Raw genomic sequence first — 19132 nt, 5'->3', positions numbered from 1 at the left:
AATTTCCTCTTGACTTTCCGAGAGGGTCCCGGCTCGCCTCTTGGATAGTTCAGTGTCACGCCGTGGGCGATCGTATGCCAGCAGAGTTATTAAACGCGTTCGTTCAATTCCCCCGAGCGATTGAGCTTCCCCTCCGTGGAGTCTGCTACATCATCGCCATCTGCGCGTCACCGTAACGCTGATATTTATGGACCACGTCTGCCCTCCGTCCAAGTGTAAATCCAATTTGATCTCTACCTATATTTAAGCTTCCGAGAGCCCCTGAATCGTGATACAGGGGGGAGGAGCGCAGAACCACGACAGGAATCCTCGCGTAGAATTTTGCTACCGACAATGCTCCTTAGGAAGATTGAGTGCAGTTAACTAAGTCCCCATTAACCACGGAATGTTAATGTGCCCGTTTCTTTCGAAGTGATCCTCGCGGGGGGACACTTGAATTCCAGGTGTATGCCTTTGTTATTTACATAGATAAGCCACTATTTAGAATTCAATAGGGTTTTTCTCGGATCGAATCCTACAGCGGCGGATTTAACAGAGCGGCCGATGAGCGGTTGCCACCTGGGCCCCTTCTCGGAAGGCCCCACCAGGGCCCCATCCTTAAAAAAATTATGTTTTTATCCAAAATATATTTTTTTCTGTATTATTACACTAAGCCCGTTTTCAGTAAATTGCCGCTTTAGTTTCCCGAAAATGGGCCCCTCCTCAGAAGGGCCCCCTAGGGCCCTATCTTCAAAAATAAATTATGATTTTATCCAAGCACTTTTTATTTCTATACTTTTCTGTACATTTACCCCCTTTTAGTAAATTACCTCTCCATTTTCCCAAAAAATGGGCCTCTCAACGTTTGCCACCTGGGCCTTTTTTCTTAAATCCGCCAATGGAATTCTAATACCCGACAAAAGTGGCCCACCCCTTTAAGGAAATTGCACGTATAAAATTTTCTTCAGATTGGACAATATCTTCTGTCTCCACTACGAGGGTCAATTTTTAAGATTTTGGGTAGATACACAGAAAGTTATGGCCTTCATCGGATGGACTCGTCTGGCGGTATCTGACCCCAGTATCATGATCATGTCACTGCAGGACCGTGGGATGCACGCAGGGGGGATACGTTTTGAACTGGTTTCTTGTGCAGCTCTTCGCTCAGTTTGTGCTTCGGAGATGCGATCTCCCAAGTGACCTAGTGTCCACCGTGGGGAGGTGAATGCACTTCGGACTCCTCGCAGGCCCTACCCAACCAGCCAACCATACGTAGGACTCCCTGATGCTTAATCTGAATCATCGTCTGCAGGGGAAATGTTTACGAACTGTGATTTGTTATCAAATTTAGAGAGTTTCGATTTGAACAACACAATTTACCGAATGTGGCAATCACGTGCCCCTGCGCCACATACATTTGACGATTCTGGCACGGTTTTTTCTGCCGGAGTAGCTTATCTATAAGTTCTTTGTTGGAGACACGTCTGAGAACTCGTGCCACAGTATGAGTTTGAAATTTGTAATACATAAAACTCGCGCAAGTAAAAGCTGGAGATTTCCTATTAAATCTTAAGAAACAGTTGAGGAAGAATCCTTCTCTGCTCTGAAAGGTACCGAATTCTCGACAACTGATGAACCTAGCCTTAGCGGCAGTTCTTCTGGCCATAGAAACGTCCAATCTCAGGAAAATTTCTGCTAACTTCTACTTTCATCTCTAGACTTCTGCGCGCCGATTTTCATCCCGAGGGAGAATGGAACTAAGATCAACACGAAACAAGGGCGAAATGAGTGGGAAACGAAAGGGAGGGTGTAACGTCATAAGCTGCTAAAGACTTCATCCATTATCTGCTTCAAATGAGTAGATACTAACAAGTAATATATCTTTCCAAGGCTGAGTATTAAAAACGCAGCTTTCTGTGCTTATTTCATCCATTTAGTAGCAAAAATAGAAATCCTCACATTTCATCGTTAATCAGCAGTGCTGGACTGCGTCTAAAAATATTGGTTGCCAGGAGGCAGAGGGGGCCCACGCACAACTATAATAAGACTGTCATTTAATTTTTCTAAGAAATAAATAAAATTTTCAAAAAATACATAAGTGGCAAAAAAGTACAATTAACATTCTTGTGAAATAAATGTATATTTTTTAGTAATTACAGTGTCATTATATTGAAATACTGTAAATAAAGATTGCCTCAATTGAATTTTGAATTTGTCCTCTTAGTTTTAAATAAATGGTGGATATTTTTAAATATTTCTAAATATTTGAAAATACTAATACAACGTAAATTTCAGTTGCACAAAGTAAAAACATGCCTCAAAACATCGAATGAATACTTATCCTTAACCTAACCTGTATCGTTAATCGCAATAAAATTCAACGTCGATGATATATTTTCATAGTTTACACTTTGAAATTTAGCGCCGAAGAACAGGTCAATTTTCAATTAATAACTCCCTAGATAAAGGACATTCTATTCCTGTCACTGTACCATCTCCTCTTAATGGAGCAGGTAATAGAGCTTAGCATTGAAAGTTATTATAAACACCATACGATCCAATAAAGCAACAGTTATAAATGAATGGAAAAAAAAAATGGTATCGCACATTTTTTCGCAACGCTATATACACAGCGGCGCGAGACCCTTTGACGCAAATGGCTATCCAGCGGACAAAGTGAGTGGTGCGGCTTCATTCGTGCACATCGAAACTTTCTACGCCTATGGGTTTGAACTTCCGGGAAAGGCTCTTCTCGCGACAGCGGTCTATTTTTCTCAGTGGGGTGTATCAGGGAATTTAAGGAAACGATGTCACGGGAAGTTGTGTCGAGGAGGAAGGAATCTGTGTGAAGCTGATATCAGCCCGAAGCTATGGGTTACGTATTTCGTGCATGGCGTGACGGCGAGCAGGGGGGCGGCGGGGCACCTTTTGAAAAGCCTCCAACCAGTGGCGAGGGCGTAAAATAAGAATAAGATTTCCCTTGGGGGGATTGCAAGAAAACATCGAAGACTGTACTGCGTGACGCGAGAATTCGTCGCGGGTTCGCCAAGCCCTCTGGTAAATCACTTGCATCTTACTTGCGAATTCTTTTCAGCTGCAGACTTTTAAAGCATCACGTGTCAGCTGGGCTCGAAAGCTCCGCGGGACTTCTGACTCTTCTGGCCGCAACGCAAATTACAATTTCCGAGATCGATTGATTATTTAACGTAGGACTTCTACAGATATAAAACCTAACACCGCGAAATTAATAACCTCGAAGGCGTTGAAGAGCGCAGCAAAAGCTCGCCCTCAAATATTCTAATAGTGTCGCTGCAATACGGTCGCTAGAGGGTGTACGGTAAAATAACGATTTCGCCTTACGTCCCTGACGTCATTCATTGTGCGGAGCCACAATGACAAGGGGAGGGGGGAGGGGCGGTGTTTTGGTTCATCCTCGAGCGGACTGAAACTGCGACCAGCATTCACGGAATGCTGGGACGATACCGTGCCGGGGTACTTGTTGCCACTGCTCTCTACATCTCAAATTCCTCCTCTGGCTTCCCTTCCTCGCAATTTTTTCCCTCGCCGTTCGTTTCAACTCTTTCCACTCGCCCCCTTCTTCCTATCGGCTCGCCTCGCTCGCTCGCTCGCTCGCCCTACCCTCTCTATCTGTCCGTATGATCATGCCATTCCACGGCGATGATCCTCGGCTCAACAGGGCTTATACAGCAGCTACCCCCTCGCTATCTTCTGGCTGTACACGCATACATATGTGCGCGCAGAAAGATGGATGTAACATCTAGACAAAGCAGCTACGACCCCTGGACGTTGTACTCGTGTCGCGTCTCCGTGTGCGTGGCACTCTCCATGAACTTGATTCACAAACGGGTCGCCCGTACCTTTTCATTCGGACGACAACGCGTTCGAATAATTTTTATAATCGTGTGGGAGAACTTTCTGGCGATTAGTTTAATACACTATTGGAAGTATGGGAATGATTTTAAGGGAAACATTACGACGGGGGAAATGGATATGTATTTTTGATTGTAGTATTAACAATTTGTAGGGTATTCTTTGTTAGGGGTCGTTCTTAAATTACGTAAGGCTTTTGGGGAAGGGGTCGCGAATTTCTTACGTTTTCTTACAAGGGGGGAGTCAGGTAGCGTCTTACGTAATATTTTTTAATTTAATTTTCAATAAATACAAATTGTATCATTAATGTTCCAGAAAAGGAGTTTTAGTTTAAATTTCCCGAAACCGAGTTAAATGAATTATATGAACCTTTAAAAGAATTTGAATAACTGAAAAAGTTGAATGTAAAAATATTACGTAAGAAGGGGGTTAATCTTATGAGTTCTTATACTGGGGGAGGGGGTAAGAAATCGCCAAAATTACCCTTACGTAATTTAAGGACGGCCCTTTACGAATACTTTTGAGATACGGAGTAATTAATGATAGCAAATATTGATCGTGATTCAATTAAGGAAAATTTAGTATACAAGGATACCTGTCATTAGTGTTGAAGGAGGTTCTCATTTATTATTATAACAATATTAATTTATATGTTTATTTGCCGATTTCATAGAGGTTATTGCAATCTGTAGTAACCAAACTTCGGAGGATCTGTTTCAAGATTCTAATTATTAAAAAATGTGAAAGGCAAGGTAAAAGGAAGGAAATAACAATGGACGCCGTATTTTAAAATTCTAGACAATGCAGTAGAAGCGAAGTTAGAGATACGTATAATAAAAATTGTAGACGTGAAAAAGAAATAGGTTCGAAAGTTTCAATAAAAATAAGGAAACGATATTAATGTCTAAATATAACTTCATTAATTAATTAGTGGACGCATTAATTAATTCCTGTAATAAGATCAAGGTAATTAGGACGTTTTAATCTACAGAATCTCAACGACGTTTTCACTTTAGACTTCTGATATACTAGTGCCTAAAAAATTTTCAGTACCCCTCTTTAATCAAGAAATATTTTTCATATGCTCAACAGTCACTTCTCACATCCTTCCCTCTATTTCGCTTCTCTCGAGCTTTTTCTCGTTGAATTCTCCTTTCATCGCCCGGTATTCAAGAGGAACTGAATATCTGCCACGTGAGTGCCGTTCATTCGGAAAAGAGACTTCTGCGTAAATCCTCAGCGCAGAAATGCACACTATGAGCCGTTGGATTGAACTATTGGATGCGTCTTCGGGGGGAATACTACTATGTGTCAAATAATATGTATTTTCTAACCCGACGTGGAACCTTCGATATGAGTTGCAAGTTTATGAAATACAGGAGACACAAACAGTAATACAGTGGCAAACATTTACACATTATTATATAATGTGAGGCATTTTTCCACGAGAGAGACAGATAAGGGAAGATTGGCAGTGTCGAGCAGTGGTTGTTGACTTTTTCAAACTCTTTCTGTGGACATACTAATTAAAAAATATAAAAATAAAAAATATAAAGTCTGAGATACCTTACAGATATCATTATCCTTAAAATTTTTCTTCTCTACAGACTATATTGGTACACTATTATTTATATATTGCTAAGTACCAAAGATTTGTAAGACAAAAAGCAGTGCTAGAAATAATTGGTCATTATTTCTAAGAAACTGGAGAAATAAAATTGCCAGAATCGTTCATGCCTGCCCTACTTTGTACCCACCGCGAAATTCGTGCCGACCTGCCTCCGACTAGAATTCCTGTCTACGGAGTAGAATTCTTACATTTATTTAAATACAGATTAGTGTCAAGTAGGTAGTGACGTGAATAGCTAATCAGCGGCTGAAAAGCTCACCTTTGACAACTTCTGTCTACCCTGCCGCTCCCTGTTTGCAATTCTGTGGCGTAGGGGATGACAGAAATTCCAAGGACTGGAGATTCTTAGTTGTTAATTGGTGACAGTAGCCCACCAAGGTCCTATTGAAGGGAGAAATTAAATTTTCGTTTAATAAAAACAGTTAAGGAAATGTGGATCACTGAAACCTTTGCACTTTGCACACAAAAATTATCTGAACTTCGCATTGTGTATAAACAATTTGAAATCTGCAACTATAAGGACATATATTTGAACTTGCACTTTGTACTTGGACTTCGAATATTGCTGTCGAAATTACGTGCAACGTGTTTTACTTTTATAGTTTTCAATATATTTATTACCTATTCACATAAAACATCTTCCTTTCAACATTTTGCACACAACACGTAATTAATATTTCTCTTGATCCTTGCCTGATTAAATGTTAAGCAAAGTGAAAAATTGTCAATTATTTGTCGATTAGGGTTCGTATTTAATGGAAGAAATGTTGCTTCTGTCACTCAAGCTTATCTCCACCAATTTAGGCTCAATGTAGGAGTTACAAGCCACAGTAAATATTTTGTAGGGCAGCTCTCATTTTTGCTGTCGAAGTGACATTAGTCGAAGCTGTGCTCGACTTTAGAGGGACATCACGTCTGAAAATTCAGATTGCATGGAAAATGTAGGTGAAGTAGTTGAGAAAAGTGGAAGCGTCGGTCAGTGGTGCGATTTTAGGCGCAAGATTTCGGTGACGTGTGCGCAACAGCTAGGATTCATATTTACTACCTTAAATAAACGTCAGATTGTTCGAAAATCATTTGCGTTTATTAAACACAAATGTGCAATAACGTACGAGATCATTTTTTTCACTTATAATATCTCCACGCTCTGCATTTCATATTTCATTATAAAGTGACTTTCCGCGAAACAAATGTTCTTAACAATTGTAAGATAACGAGCGTGGTATTTGTTTACCTAAAATATCTAAACACAAAGAAAAAAAAAACTGAAAATTAATTGTCCAACCCCTAGAACGATATATGTACTTTAGCGAGTTTGTCTCAAGCCAGTAACTTGATGTCAATTTCCTATTAGTGAGCTAACTGCATCGACGTGTTTCTATAATTATCTTTGTCACATGTGTGACAACGCCCGGAGTTTCAGGCTTCATTACAAGCGCTAAAGGTGAATGTCCCAACTTCTGCTCATTTAAGAGGTAACTCGTCATAAAGAAGGTGTAAAAAATTTGTTTGCGATGAAAATTTGCAGAGTAATTGATTAATCCTTTAATAATAAATCAACCAATTCAAAAACTATTTAAAAAAGATTTTTCAAGATGTTTAACTATTTGCAATTTGTAATTAAATATATAATGCTCTAAATGTCCGTATTTCTGCTCATGAAAAATAGCGACGTAGGTATTGTAAATGTTTAAATAATGTAGAATTACTTTGTTGCAAATATAGTGCGAACGTAACGCATATAATAATAAGAAAAATACGAAACGAGCAGAAATGGGGACATGAGCAGAAATTGGGACATTCGCCTTATCGATTTTCTCTATTTAACTTTTTTTTTAACAGCGTCATTGAATGATTTTTCAAACAGTTTCCAAGCGCTGAAAAGATGTCGGAATGCGGAGGAATGGGATGGCTGCGAGTCCTCCCTCACGAGGGTGTCTCTGGCAGTTCGAATCACGGTTCAATGGCCTTGACGAGGAGGCATTACAACTCATTAGACAAAACGGATACTTCACCCTTGTTTTGATGCACGAGTTGCGGCGACCCATCGAGTACCTTTCTCCTCGCCCCAAACACTCTACAACCTACCCTCGCCACACTCTTCGACATTCGGCTCTCGCCAATATTCTAACAATCTTCGAACTCACTTGAGCAGTCAGTCGCGCTTGTGCATACAGTAGTTTTATTTATCGTCATTTGAGATCGTCAACTATAATATTTTGCCATCTACTTGGCGACAGCTTCATTTCTAGTAAATTTCCTAGAAGAAGGAGATAGAAATATAGGAAATGAAAGGCAAGATGTTATTTCTGGTTAATTATTAATATTTTGAAAGGAATATGTGTGACGAAAAATACTTGGGGGAATAGTTAATGAATTCATAGTAGTAAATACTTCGTTTTTTTTACAGTTTCTCCTTCAATTGTCATTGATTTTATAATATACTATATTAATTATTTTATGTCAATTTAAGAATTATTGAACATTCTTGTTTCTCTTTCATTTGAAAGGTATGAAATATTTTAAACTGATAAAAGGTATTTAATATCAGTCTTCAACAGATCAGCATTAAATTCTCATATTCAATAGAACCTTTATATTGTAGAAGAGCTATTATGACAATTAAGCTGTTCAGACCGTCGACTAATTTTCTACAAATTACTATTTAATGAAGTAATTGGCAGCAATCTAACAATCGATTTCTCCAATGTACTCCAAGTGTTGCTCTTATTTCTATAATAATTATTACTAAAAGAAGTTGCTGTTAGCAAAGTACATTAGTAATAATAGCTACAATTTATTACAACTTTAATTCATTAATAATTTCAACGTCTACTGCATTGACTGTTACTATTGTTAGGCACCCTTAGCACTGTCTAATGAAATCTAAAGCAATACTTTTGAAAGAATCACCAACAAATATGTTTCTCACCACTTATTCTTATAGAACTGTATAAATAAAAAATGTCTGCCCACCTTGCTGTGTCTACACCCTTAATGCACAAACATTTAATAACTGTACAAATTGCAGATAGACTCTTCGCACTGAAAACTCAAATATCCAATCGTCTTCACCCCTTAATAGTTTCACCCCTTAATTTGTTTTCTCAAATTACGTAATAATACATTTGCGACAGACCTGTCTATCTCACATAACAGAATAGATAAAGCATTAAAGTATACGAAAATATATTTTAAAAATTCTGACTTGCAAAGTAATTGTTTCGTTTAACTTGCTCGTCTTAAACTCTGTCCCCACTAGAAATACATCGAAGCAAAAATGAAACTGACATAACGGTTCTCTTGAAATAAAAAGTTAGAATATTCTCAATTTTGGAAACGAGTAGTATTTTGTCACAGACACCAACGATGTGGTGTTCGGTACTTGGAAGTTTGTAATTCACAAGCTATACATACAGTTTACTTGGATAATAGTTTCGACCTTCGTCACGTATTTGTAGCCTGCACGGCTTCCAATAGATTTTACAAAACGTTCCTTAAATCTGAACCTCGACAATCGTTTTACCAGCACAGTAATTAACACAATCGTTCGAACAGTCATTGCTGGGGTTCTCATCCGTACCAGCCCCGCATTAAGTTTCAGTTAATTCGGGTAGTTGGCTCTCCTTCACGAATCATTTCGTTTGCAATGCAGAGCTATAAAAAAGAAATGTCGCCATAACGAGGGCAAGTATTTACGAATGATTTCACGGTGACGCAGCTTGAAGAGGAAACCCGCTATAACGAGGACAAGTATTTACCCTCGAGAACGTTGAAACAATGGATCTCATCTCTCTATCTTTTATTCACGTGGCTTCATTGTCTCTGCTTGTAGCGAGCTGTTCTAATAATCTTAGAACGATCCTCATTGACTTACAAATCTTTGACGTCGAAATCGAACATCGCGTTACTTGCCCCTCTCGATACGTAGGCCTTCGATACTATAATAACTGCGCCGATGAGGGACTATAAAGTGTCGAGAGCTGACCCAATCGATCAGACGTGATTTTGCTTACGCGATACGAAATTTCCTTATGTAAAATGAAAAGCAAACTCATTGTACTATTCTCACGACTTTCCACTATTTCCATTAAGTTTTTTTTTTCATATAGTTACAAGATATATTATATGATGGCATTAATTTCATAAAAACAGTTTATGCTTCTTCTGAAAGAGTGAAAGAGACATGATTCATTCTATGCCAACCTAATATGCAAATATGTACATATTTGAAGACTTGTGAATGGAATTGTTAATAAATCTATACGTCTTTTGTAAATTTATTGTTAATCATAATAATTCTTACCCGAAACAATGACTGAGATAATGTAGGAGGCATGCAGGATGAATAATAATTACGTACAGTCTTATTCGGAATCATATCGGTTGCGCGTCTGACCAGTAGCTGACCTTTTCCACTTGCAGCCTTTGCTTCTCTATCGGAGGCTAACCAAACGGACTTTTCTATAGCTTGCCAAGTCCCTTAAAATGTACAGTATTTTTAAAATTGCTTCCAGTAAAAGCTACTGAGTTTTACAAATTTACAAAAGCTTTATAAATATTAATAAATTGATCAGTAAGTGGGATTCTCTATTCGGGATTCTTAACTTATTATCTTTGATTATGCGTTTAAAAAATGTTTGAGGTTTTCTTTTGCGTATAAAATGTAAATACCTTCCATATGATAATACTGGAAACAAAAGAATTATCCATATAAAATATGTAAAGTTTCTGTGACTAAATAAATGAAATGCATTTATATTACAAACTCTTTCTCCCGAAGTAAGAAACAGAACCTGATTTTTAGTCGATAATAAATTCTATTGTGCACCAATTAAGAAACCATTTACCACTATCATTGTTGACAAAGTTCTTAATGCACACCCCTTCTTAAACATTTAACTAAATCCAAAACTACTACATAATATATTCCGAAATCTTTGCAAATAGCAACAAATAAACTCGAATTCCTTTGTAACGTTCCCTAAACATAATCGTCAGAAACCTCAGTCCTCAATGTTGCTTCACCTTTTTGCGACGATAATGTCCAAATTGTGCGTGTATCAAAACATTTACACTACCAGCTTATGTATAACAACAAAACGCTCGATACGAGCCCTGAACAAACCACTCAACACGAAGTAGCATTAATATTATTTGCACCGCGAGTCAGGACTACTTTGTCGTCGATCCCCAATTAGCCATTCAATTCGTAAAAAGCACGTTAAACGAAGGGGGCGCAATTAAGCTTTTTTTCACTCATAAATGAGAGATGCTGGTTACCTGCGTGACGGGCACGGGAGACCAAGTATGCGAAACTTGAGGGTACGTTTAACTCAGAGGAGTCTAGGATCGATTGGCTAAATTATTTAAAAACGAGCCACCCTCTTTAAGGCGCTGGCCGTCGTTTCTTGCCTGCCGGCGCCGGGGACATGCAAGCAGGGAATGGATGTGGTTCCATTCATGCTTATTTCAAGCTCATTGTGCGCCCGGTGCATTCAGCCTTTGACTTGCTTCTCGTGTTGCCACTGCAGCAATGTTTCATAGAGAGCAAGAGCCGTACATGTCGCTAGCTGAAATCAGGAAATACTGGTGTCACATTTTCTTTGACGCTAACGAACATTACTGAAGAAACAGTGCCCTTATCATCCGTATTTTTCCCCTGATATCCCCTGCTACAAATGGTGGTAGCGTAATGTATCGGTATCTCTTCGCGTAGGTCTAATTATTGAATGATTGCCGCGAAAAGAATTTTTGCATGTCTTTAAAAACAAGAGCAATAACGCAATAATATTAACATATTTTGGGACTCTAATATCATTCAACGTGTGATCTACATTTATAAGTTGCATGAGTTCTCCAGGGTTCACAATTACAAGGGTTGAAGAATGTAGATGCATTCAGTAGCCATAAGGGTAGATAAAAAATTGTCCAGTTAAAGTAGGTTGTTATGTCAATTTATATTAAAGTGTGGTGACATAGAGGTGAACGCGTGCATATTGTTTGAGCCACGACGTGATTTATATAATCTTTAGCTACTTTCGTACGAGAAGCATAACATCTGCGGTAAACGGCCAGACCAGGCGAAGAAACTATGCGCATCTCATTCACTCTCCCCTTCTCTGACTCGCTCTTGATTCTTTCTAATTCGCTCTCCTTCTTTCTCACCCGCTGGCATTTTTTTTTTCGATAGTCAATGTCAACCAGAGCTCGTGACAAATGGGGTGATAAAATGTATCTCCACACAAGATACAAGGAACTGTCCGGTCCCGAGCGAGTTCCTTATATCCAGGAATTACTGTACTCCCTTTTCGGGAGAGTTTCCCTAGCGGAATGCAGGGGAGGTTTTTAGGAAAGCGGCACCTGTGCCCTTCACAGGGATGCGATAGAAGGTCTCTTATCTACTTGCTGTTATTTTAGATCTAATCACGAAAGTAGTTTTCGAAGCAACTAACTTCCGGCAAACTTGTCCCTTCCTTCTGGGAGGACTTGGGAAACTCATTCCCAAATTTGAATGAGTTTTAAAATTCGAAGATTTAAGGGGCAGCCAATGAGGAGTTGCCGCTTGGATTCAGAAAGCCTTCCAGAGCCCCAGCATCCAAAAAAAAAATTATGATTTTATCCAAACATTATATTTTTTCCCTCTCATAATTTTCATACCACAGTAAAGCCGGGAATCCACCGGGAAGCTAAGCTAAGCTATGCTATGCTATGTTTTAGATTAGATTTTGGTGAAAAAAAACGCCATTTTGTCTTAACATAATTTTAACATAAAATCCGGCCCAATAGCGCCTAGATAATTTTATATATTATCTAAAAAGAATCGAATTTTCATTTTTGGATGATCCTGCACCGAGCTACGGTTGTCACCGCAAAGCGCCTAAGAAAAGGACGTCTCGGGCAACGCCTATAACTCACAAACCTTTCAATATTTTTTACCCCAAAAAGTACTGAAATACCCGTAAGATGTACTCTTTCCAATAAACTAATGTATAATACTAAAAGTTTATTAGTTTTTCTAGAAAAAATTCCCAAAGAAGCATATTGCTTTGACCGTTCTAGGTAGACCTCCCCCCTTAAATCCGCCACCTATAAAGCAGTCCAAAGTGATTTGCATGCGTTTTTTCTGCAAGGATCATCAACTTCGCACGTCCTTCTTGCACCCGTCCATTCTTCTTGCAGACGTCTAAGTTGCGGCCGCCTTTTTTAGGTCCAGTTGTCCACACTTTTCTCCCACGACAAAGGAGACCGCCGTGACTCTAGCTCCAGGCTCCACTTTTTTCTTCTACTCCCGTACAACTTCGTTCGTCCTCCTTGTTGCCCCCATTTCTCCTAGCACTACTTGTTCACACCTTTTTCCCCATATCTCACAGCAAAAGAGCCTGCTTACCGTGTCACGAGCATCGGTGGACAGCCTGCTTCATCTCCGCGCTTCATGCGTCTTCATCGCACGCGTCTAATGTTCGACTTAGTCTCTCTTTTTTCCTAGCAGCAATAATTCACACGTTTCTTGCCCATCGGTCGCCAATCAGAGACTTGTTTGCCGTTATTCAACTGACTGCGCGTTTCAATTCCGAGCGCGCAACTGCTTTCTTCCTTCCACGCGCGTTAAATTCCGCAGGTCCTTGTTGCGTGCATCGACTAACTCGTCCGTCTTCTCTGCACGCGTATAAGATTTCGTCCGTCTTCTTCCCTAGCACTCAGTTGTCTCCAGCTTTACCTCCTTGGTAGAAAGAACGACAAAGACCGAGCCGACACTAGCCTTGGGCTAAAGTGTTTTCCTCAGCGCAGCTGCGTAAGTTTCTATGCGCTGATCTAAGACTTCGCCCCCTTTTTGCTCAAGCTAGTTGTTCCATTCTGTTTGTCGAGCAGCGATGAAACAAGAAGCTGCCGCGACGCTTGTTCGCCCCATCCTTTCGTTCCTCCGTGCGCGTATACTTTTCCAGGGCTGTCCATAGAGGACACATCGATCGCTTTGTGCACACGATGCCAGGGATTCTGTTGCAATTGAAATATAATGTAGTCCGCGTAAAATTAGAGGGGGTTTAAGTCATCCTTTTGCTGGGTTCGAGATTCCTTAAAAAATACAAATCGTCAGAGTTTGCAATGTCTCCCACTTTCTTTCCTAGATTTTAAGACTCCTCCAGTAATGTTTCATGCTTAGAGGCGATCGAATAGGCTGTGGACAGTCGGATTAGGTGTTTTCCATCACTGATATCCCGCGATATTAAGTACTTCGTGTAGCTCTATAATTATCCTGAAACAATACAGAAAATTCTTGTGCGCTCTCAGTGGCACATGTGCCACAGAATGGTTTCGCACAGCTTTCTCTGCTGGTATCCTGTTAGGCCAGTGAAACATAGCCACGAACAAAGAGTGAAATGAAATATGACTTTCAGGAAACGGGAGAAGCAACGAGAACGTCTTTGTCGCGTGTACAACCAGATTATAACGGAATGCACCCAGCTTAATGGAACCTGGCCTGACCCGGATGATCCACGCTGGAGTAGCGGGGAGTATGTGGAGCTTCTGCCAGACTGGCTTCCGACAAATAACACCAACTGTTGCTCGATAGCAGAGAACACATCTTTATCAACTGGTAATGCAATCGAATATTTCTGGAGAGCACAACTGAAGATTAGGAAACTGCATGTGCCATATTCTACTAACATTCGAATCAGTATAAAACATTCCAGAACACAATTCTTATTATACTAATTTTTTGTTATTTCTATTATTAACTTGCTGCTTCTCGCGGTTTATTAATTATCATCGATTTCTATAACTGTATTGTTATACAAGGCATTGAGAGCAGAAACGGACTGACCCACATTGAACAAAAATTAATTTGCACCTTTTTATATGATTAGCTCAGCCTATTGGAATACATTATTGTTACTAACTCAATTTCGCAAAAAATGTGGGTTAGTCCGTTTTTGCTCTCAATGCCTGATGTATAAATGGTGAATACTGTTAATTGTAAGGGAAGCAGTCATTTCTTCAACTTATGATTAAACATGAGTAGTGCACTGTAATAATTTAATGATATGGTTTTCCATGTGTTAAACAGCAGAACCCTTCGTGCCTGTTCTACCACCCTTCGAACTCTGGCAGACGATATTGATTGCTTTTTCCCTCGCATTATGCATACTGCTAACTGTTGGCGGTAATATTCTCGTTCTTCTGGCATTTATCGTAGACAGAGCTATAAGGCAGCCGAGCAACTACTTCATTGCCTCGTTAGCAGCCACTGATATGCTTATTGGTAAGTTTCTCTATTTCTTCTGTTTTCGTTGTTCATTAGTGCGAAATGTATCTATTACTGAGAATGTGGGATAATAATTTTCAAAGTATTTTTACGAATATTTATAGTTCTTTTAAAAGTTAAACTCAGTGCCGAACTGTTTTACTGAACCGTTTAGAATAAATAAAACTTACTTGCATCTGTATATGTTAATAACGCATCAGTATTATTATTTACTGAAATTTCAATCTTTCTACAAATGTAAATATTCAGTTCTTAAATTTCTCTGTTAATCCCGATGCTTAAGGGGAGATTCTCATGTAACAGCTTCCGAAATTGAAGATTTTTTAAAAAAAAACTGTTGATCATATTACATTAAACTCTTTTGGGATATAAGGAGACATTATAATTAATAAATAATAAGAAGGATCGACATCAAAAAAATATTTTCTGCATGTTTAAAGATGTTTCCTTACATCCCAAAAGAGTTTAATCCAATATGACCAACAGTTTTTTTAAAAAAAAAATCTTAAATATAGTATACTTTTGGGGCTGTTAGACGAGAATCCCCCCTTAATGATCATCATCAGACATTACAATTCGCAAAGACAATATTGATTACCCTATTTTCTAGCCTTCTCAGTTACATAACTCTAGCTAGCAACTTCGAAATGCAATTTATCGCGTTCCAATATATCTACGTTATAATATATCCAAATATATTTCGATACATCTACGTGGCAAAATACTTGCCACATAACTATAGTTATGAAGCGAAATCGAGTTAACCACGGTGCCTTTGTTGAACAGGAGCTGTATCCATGCCATTCTACACAGTCTACATTCTAATGGGGTATTGGAATCTTGGTCCCCTGCTCTGCGACCTATGGCTGTCCGTGGACTACACGGTATGTCTGGTATCTCAATACACGGTGTTACTGATCACCATCGACCGATTCTGCTCGGTGAAGATAGCAGCTCAGTATCGTATCTGGCGCACCAAGAATCGCGTGATCTGGATGGTTACGATCACATGGATCATTCCAGCGCTACTGTTCTTCATCAGCATCTTTGGCTGGGAGCACTTTATCGGCTACAGAGACCTCAGCCCTGGCCAGTGCGCCGTGCAGTTCCTCAAGGACCCAGTTTTCAATACCGCTCTAATAATCGTCTACTATTGGATAACCCTCGTGATCTTGTTCATCCTCTACGGCTGCATATACAAGACAGCGTACGACATGCAGAAGAAAAGCGAGGCCAAGCAGCGTAAGATGCAATCGATGGTGGCCCTTAGCGCTGGTGCGATGTCTGGTATGGCGGGTCACACAGCTGGCATAGGTATATCGAAAACACAGAGCACCCTTTTGAGTCAGGACAAGCCGAAGGTAGGGACGTCAGGTGAGGATGGCGGAGGAGGCGATGGTTCGGGGCAGAAGACATCGTCGAAGACGTCCGCGACTGGCGCCACTGATACTGCAGAGAAGCAAACGTATGCGAGCACTCAGCCCATGGAGACTGAGAAATCGGAACGTTCCAGTAGCCCAGCGTTCGATTCTGACGAGGAGAGCACTGTTGGGCCGACGCAACAGCTCAGTACCGTTATTAAACGATCATCCCTGAGCGGTCTTGTTGCTCAATCCGCTACGTTCCAAGTGTTCGCCACTAACGTTCGCTTGAACGGCACCGTTCCCACCAAGGTCGAGTTAAACATGCCTGCGTCGAGAAAGATTCTGCTAACCAGCCCAACGTGCGACATAGGCACCACCACGCAGAAAGCCCATACACTGCCCAAGATACAGGAGCTCAGTCTTCTGGATACTGAGAACCCTGCGGAACATGACAGATCCAGTAGCCAGACATTAACGCCAGAACAGTCGCTGAAGTTGACTGAGAATGGCACCAGCCAACAGCCAGCTACCTCTACGGAGACTTCGCCACCCACTCATCCCAACCGTTCTATCAGCAGCAGTCAGCAAAACATTATACCACCGCCCACGCAGTTCCAAAGCAGCCCACCAGTTTCCGAGAGCCCGCCAACTTCGTCGTCTACGGACAGACCCAAATCGCTGATCGTGTCATCGCACGGTCCAGGCACGTTCGACATTCTGACCGGCTTGGACAGCGGCGACTTGAAGTACATGGACGAGAGCTCGGTGATATTACCCAGCCCCCCATACGAGAGCCCACCGTCTTCCTTCACGTGTAGCCTAGCGAATCCTCTCTCCACCGCGCCCTCGTCGCCGATTTTAGGGAATGCCGCGTCCGCGCCCAACACGAGCTTGCTGCAAGCTGCGCTGATCAGAGCCACCGCGCAGCAAGCCACTAATCAGCAGCCAGCGGCTGGCCAAACCAAACAGAGCCAGCTTCAACCCGTAATGTCTAACGCCTCTAGCCAAACCCACCCGCCGCGAGTGTTCATCACCCACAAGACGAACGCTGCGTCCCAAACGTCGCCGACGGTTAGCAAGGTGCACACCGAGGTGACGGTAAAGGCGAAAGACGCCAAGCATCAGCCAGTGACGACAGTCGTCAGCGCGCCTGCTGTGGACTCGCTCAAAGCCCCCGCGGATCATTTCCCGGATCAGGCCGCAAAGGTTAATAATCCTCCTCAGAACTCGTCCTCCAGCGGCAGCAATGTCCCCACGCTCTCAGGCACGACAGTGAACGAGCAGGACACTAAGAAACTGTCGAGGAAGAAGGAAGCGCGAGACTCCGAGGAAGGTGGCTCGAGGAAGGACTTCGTGAAGACAATTGGGAAACGTTTGAAGAGCAGGACCCAGAGACGGGATCCTATAATCAGCAGGCAGAAATCTCGAACGGAGAACAGGGCACGGAAGGCGCTCAGGACAATATCGATCATCCTGGGCGCGTTTGTCGCTTGCTGGACGCCTTATCACATTTTGGCACTGGTAGAGGGGTTCTGCTCCCAGCCGCCGTGCACGAACGAGCATCTTTTCATGTTCTCGTACTTCCTGTGCTACGCTAATAGCCCCATGAACCCGTTTTGTTACGCTCTGGCCAATCAGCAGTTCAAGAAGACTTTCACGAGAATACTGAAAGGTGACTTGCATATGACGTAAACGGCGGGCCAATTTAAATTCGAGCACGCCTCGGGGATGATTGTTACGATGAAGAAGGCCTTCCACGATTAATACCGAATTATACTCATGACGCCATGCTTATGGTGATATCGGACAATAACGTAGCTAAACAGTCGCGATGTAAACGCAATGATGTTGAGTACTGCGCGCTTCGTGTATATAGGAATAGGACGCATTGGTATAGTTCTAGACAGCATTCACGGGTGTATATAATGTATATGTATGAGTATTCGTCAAGTTTTGTGTAAGGAAGCACGCAACATGTAGAAACACGTTATAGATCTAGGTGACTGTGCGTACCGTAACAATAACCGCTACGATAAGCGCTTGAACGTAATGAAGTTTCGTGTTTAGAATGAAATGCAGATATAACTTTTCCAAGGAACGATGGGATCGTTCGGCACAAGTAATAGAAATTATAAAAAACATCGATGATTATCGCTGCATAGCGATGGACATTATCGAGTCAGAAATGGCAACTTGCTAATTATTTGCAAATGGACAAACCTCTCCGATTTTAACCACCTTCAGATATTGTCAAGGTCAACGTCCCGAGTACATTCGCCGATGCTAGATATTCGCAAAAGGCTTACAGTTAAAAGATTATATTTCATTCCTCCGAAGGTCATTTGAAGGGCATATTATACATAGTTGAATTTGTCATTTTATTGGCTATGACGTTACGCTAATGAAAATACATCATCCCAAGTAAAAAGACCTAGATGACCTTGAAATTTCGGGAAATACGACCTTGTGAAAAAAAATTCTCCATCACAATAATTTCCACTCCAAAGCAAACATTTTTTTCTTAGTCATTTTCTTGTATCATTAAAAACAACGGGAATAGGTATTTTGGATTTCATTTTCACGTATATGTGGAATCAGCCACGTGCCGTAAGAGGGGGCCCAGACTTAAGGGACCACGGAGAGTCGGGTAGCACGCGTAAGGGTGGCTCGATTCCCGGCGTCGTGACTCTTTTTATCCGAGGTTCCCAAAATCTTAGGAATATTACGTCACCAATTCCTACATATTTTCTCTGAAACTAAGGTAGAGTGGTGGTTATATATATATAAGCAAAGTTACTCAAGCCTTTGACCTTCGCAACATAACCGAAGGTCATCGAAATCGACGAGGTGTGCCTGTTTGCAAACAATTAGCAAAAGCTTCCTACCATCACTTCGAGCAGCCATTCGTACTGCATACCTTCGCGCTAGCCTTTAGTACAACTTCCGTTTCACGCTTTCAACGATAGAAAAATATTTGTTACGAGCAACGAACCGAATGGG

The 19132-nt window shown here is 41.0% G+C and overlaps 1 protein-coding gene across 1 annotated transcript in view; it reads left to right on the top strand.

Annotated features, from left to right (window-relative positions):
• Machr-b (muscarinic acetylcholine receptor) overlaps window positions 1-18696 on the top strand; it is a 60839-nt gene extending 42143 nt beyond the window's left edge. Inside the window, exons 3-5 of the mRNA XM_076826996.1 lie at window positions 13900-14099; window positions 14571-14765; window positions 15555-18696. Of these exons, the coding sequence (XP_076683111.1) occupies window positions 13900-14099; window positions 14571-14765; window positions 15555-17824 (2665 nt within the window). The 3' untranslated portion in view covers window positions 17825-18696. The remainder of the gene's footprint in view (window positions 1-13899; window positions 14100-14570; window positions 14766-15554) is intronic.
• Window positions 18697-19132: the final 436 nt, after the last annotated feature.

Source organism: Andrena cerasifolii, chromosome 14 (genome assembly GCF_050908995.1).
Source record: "Andrena cerasifolii isolate SP2316 chromosome 14, iyAndCera1_principal, whole genome shotgun sequence".
NCBI classification, from domain to species: Eukaryota; Metazoa; Arthropoda; class Insecta; order Hymenoptera; family Andrenidae; genus Andrena; species Andrena cerasifolii.
Note: the sequence above shows the minus strand (reverse complement) of the source record. Positions and strands in the feature narration are given on the sequence as shown.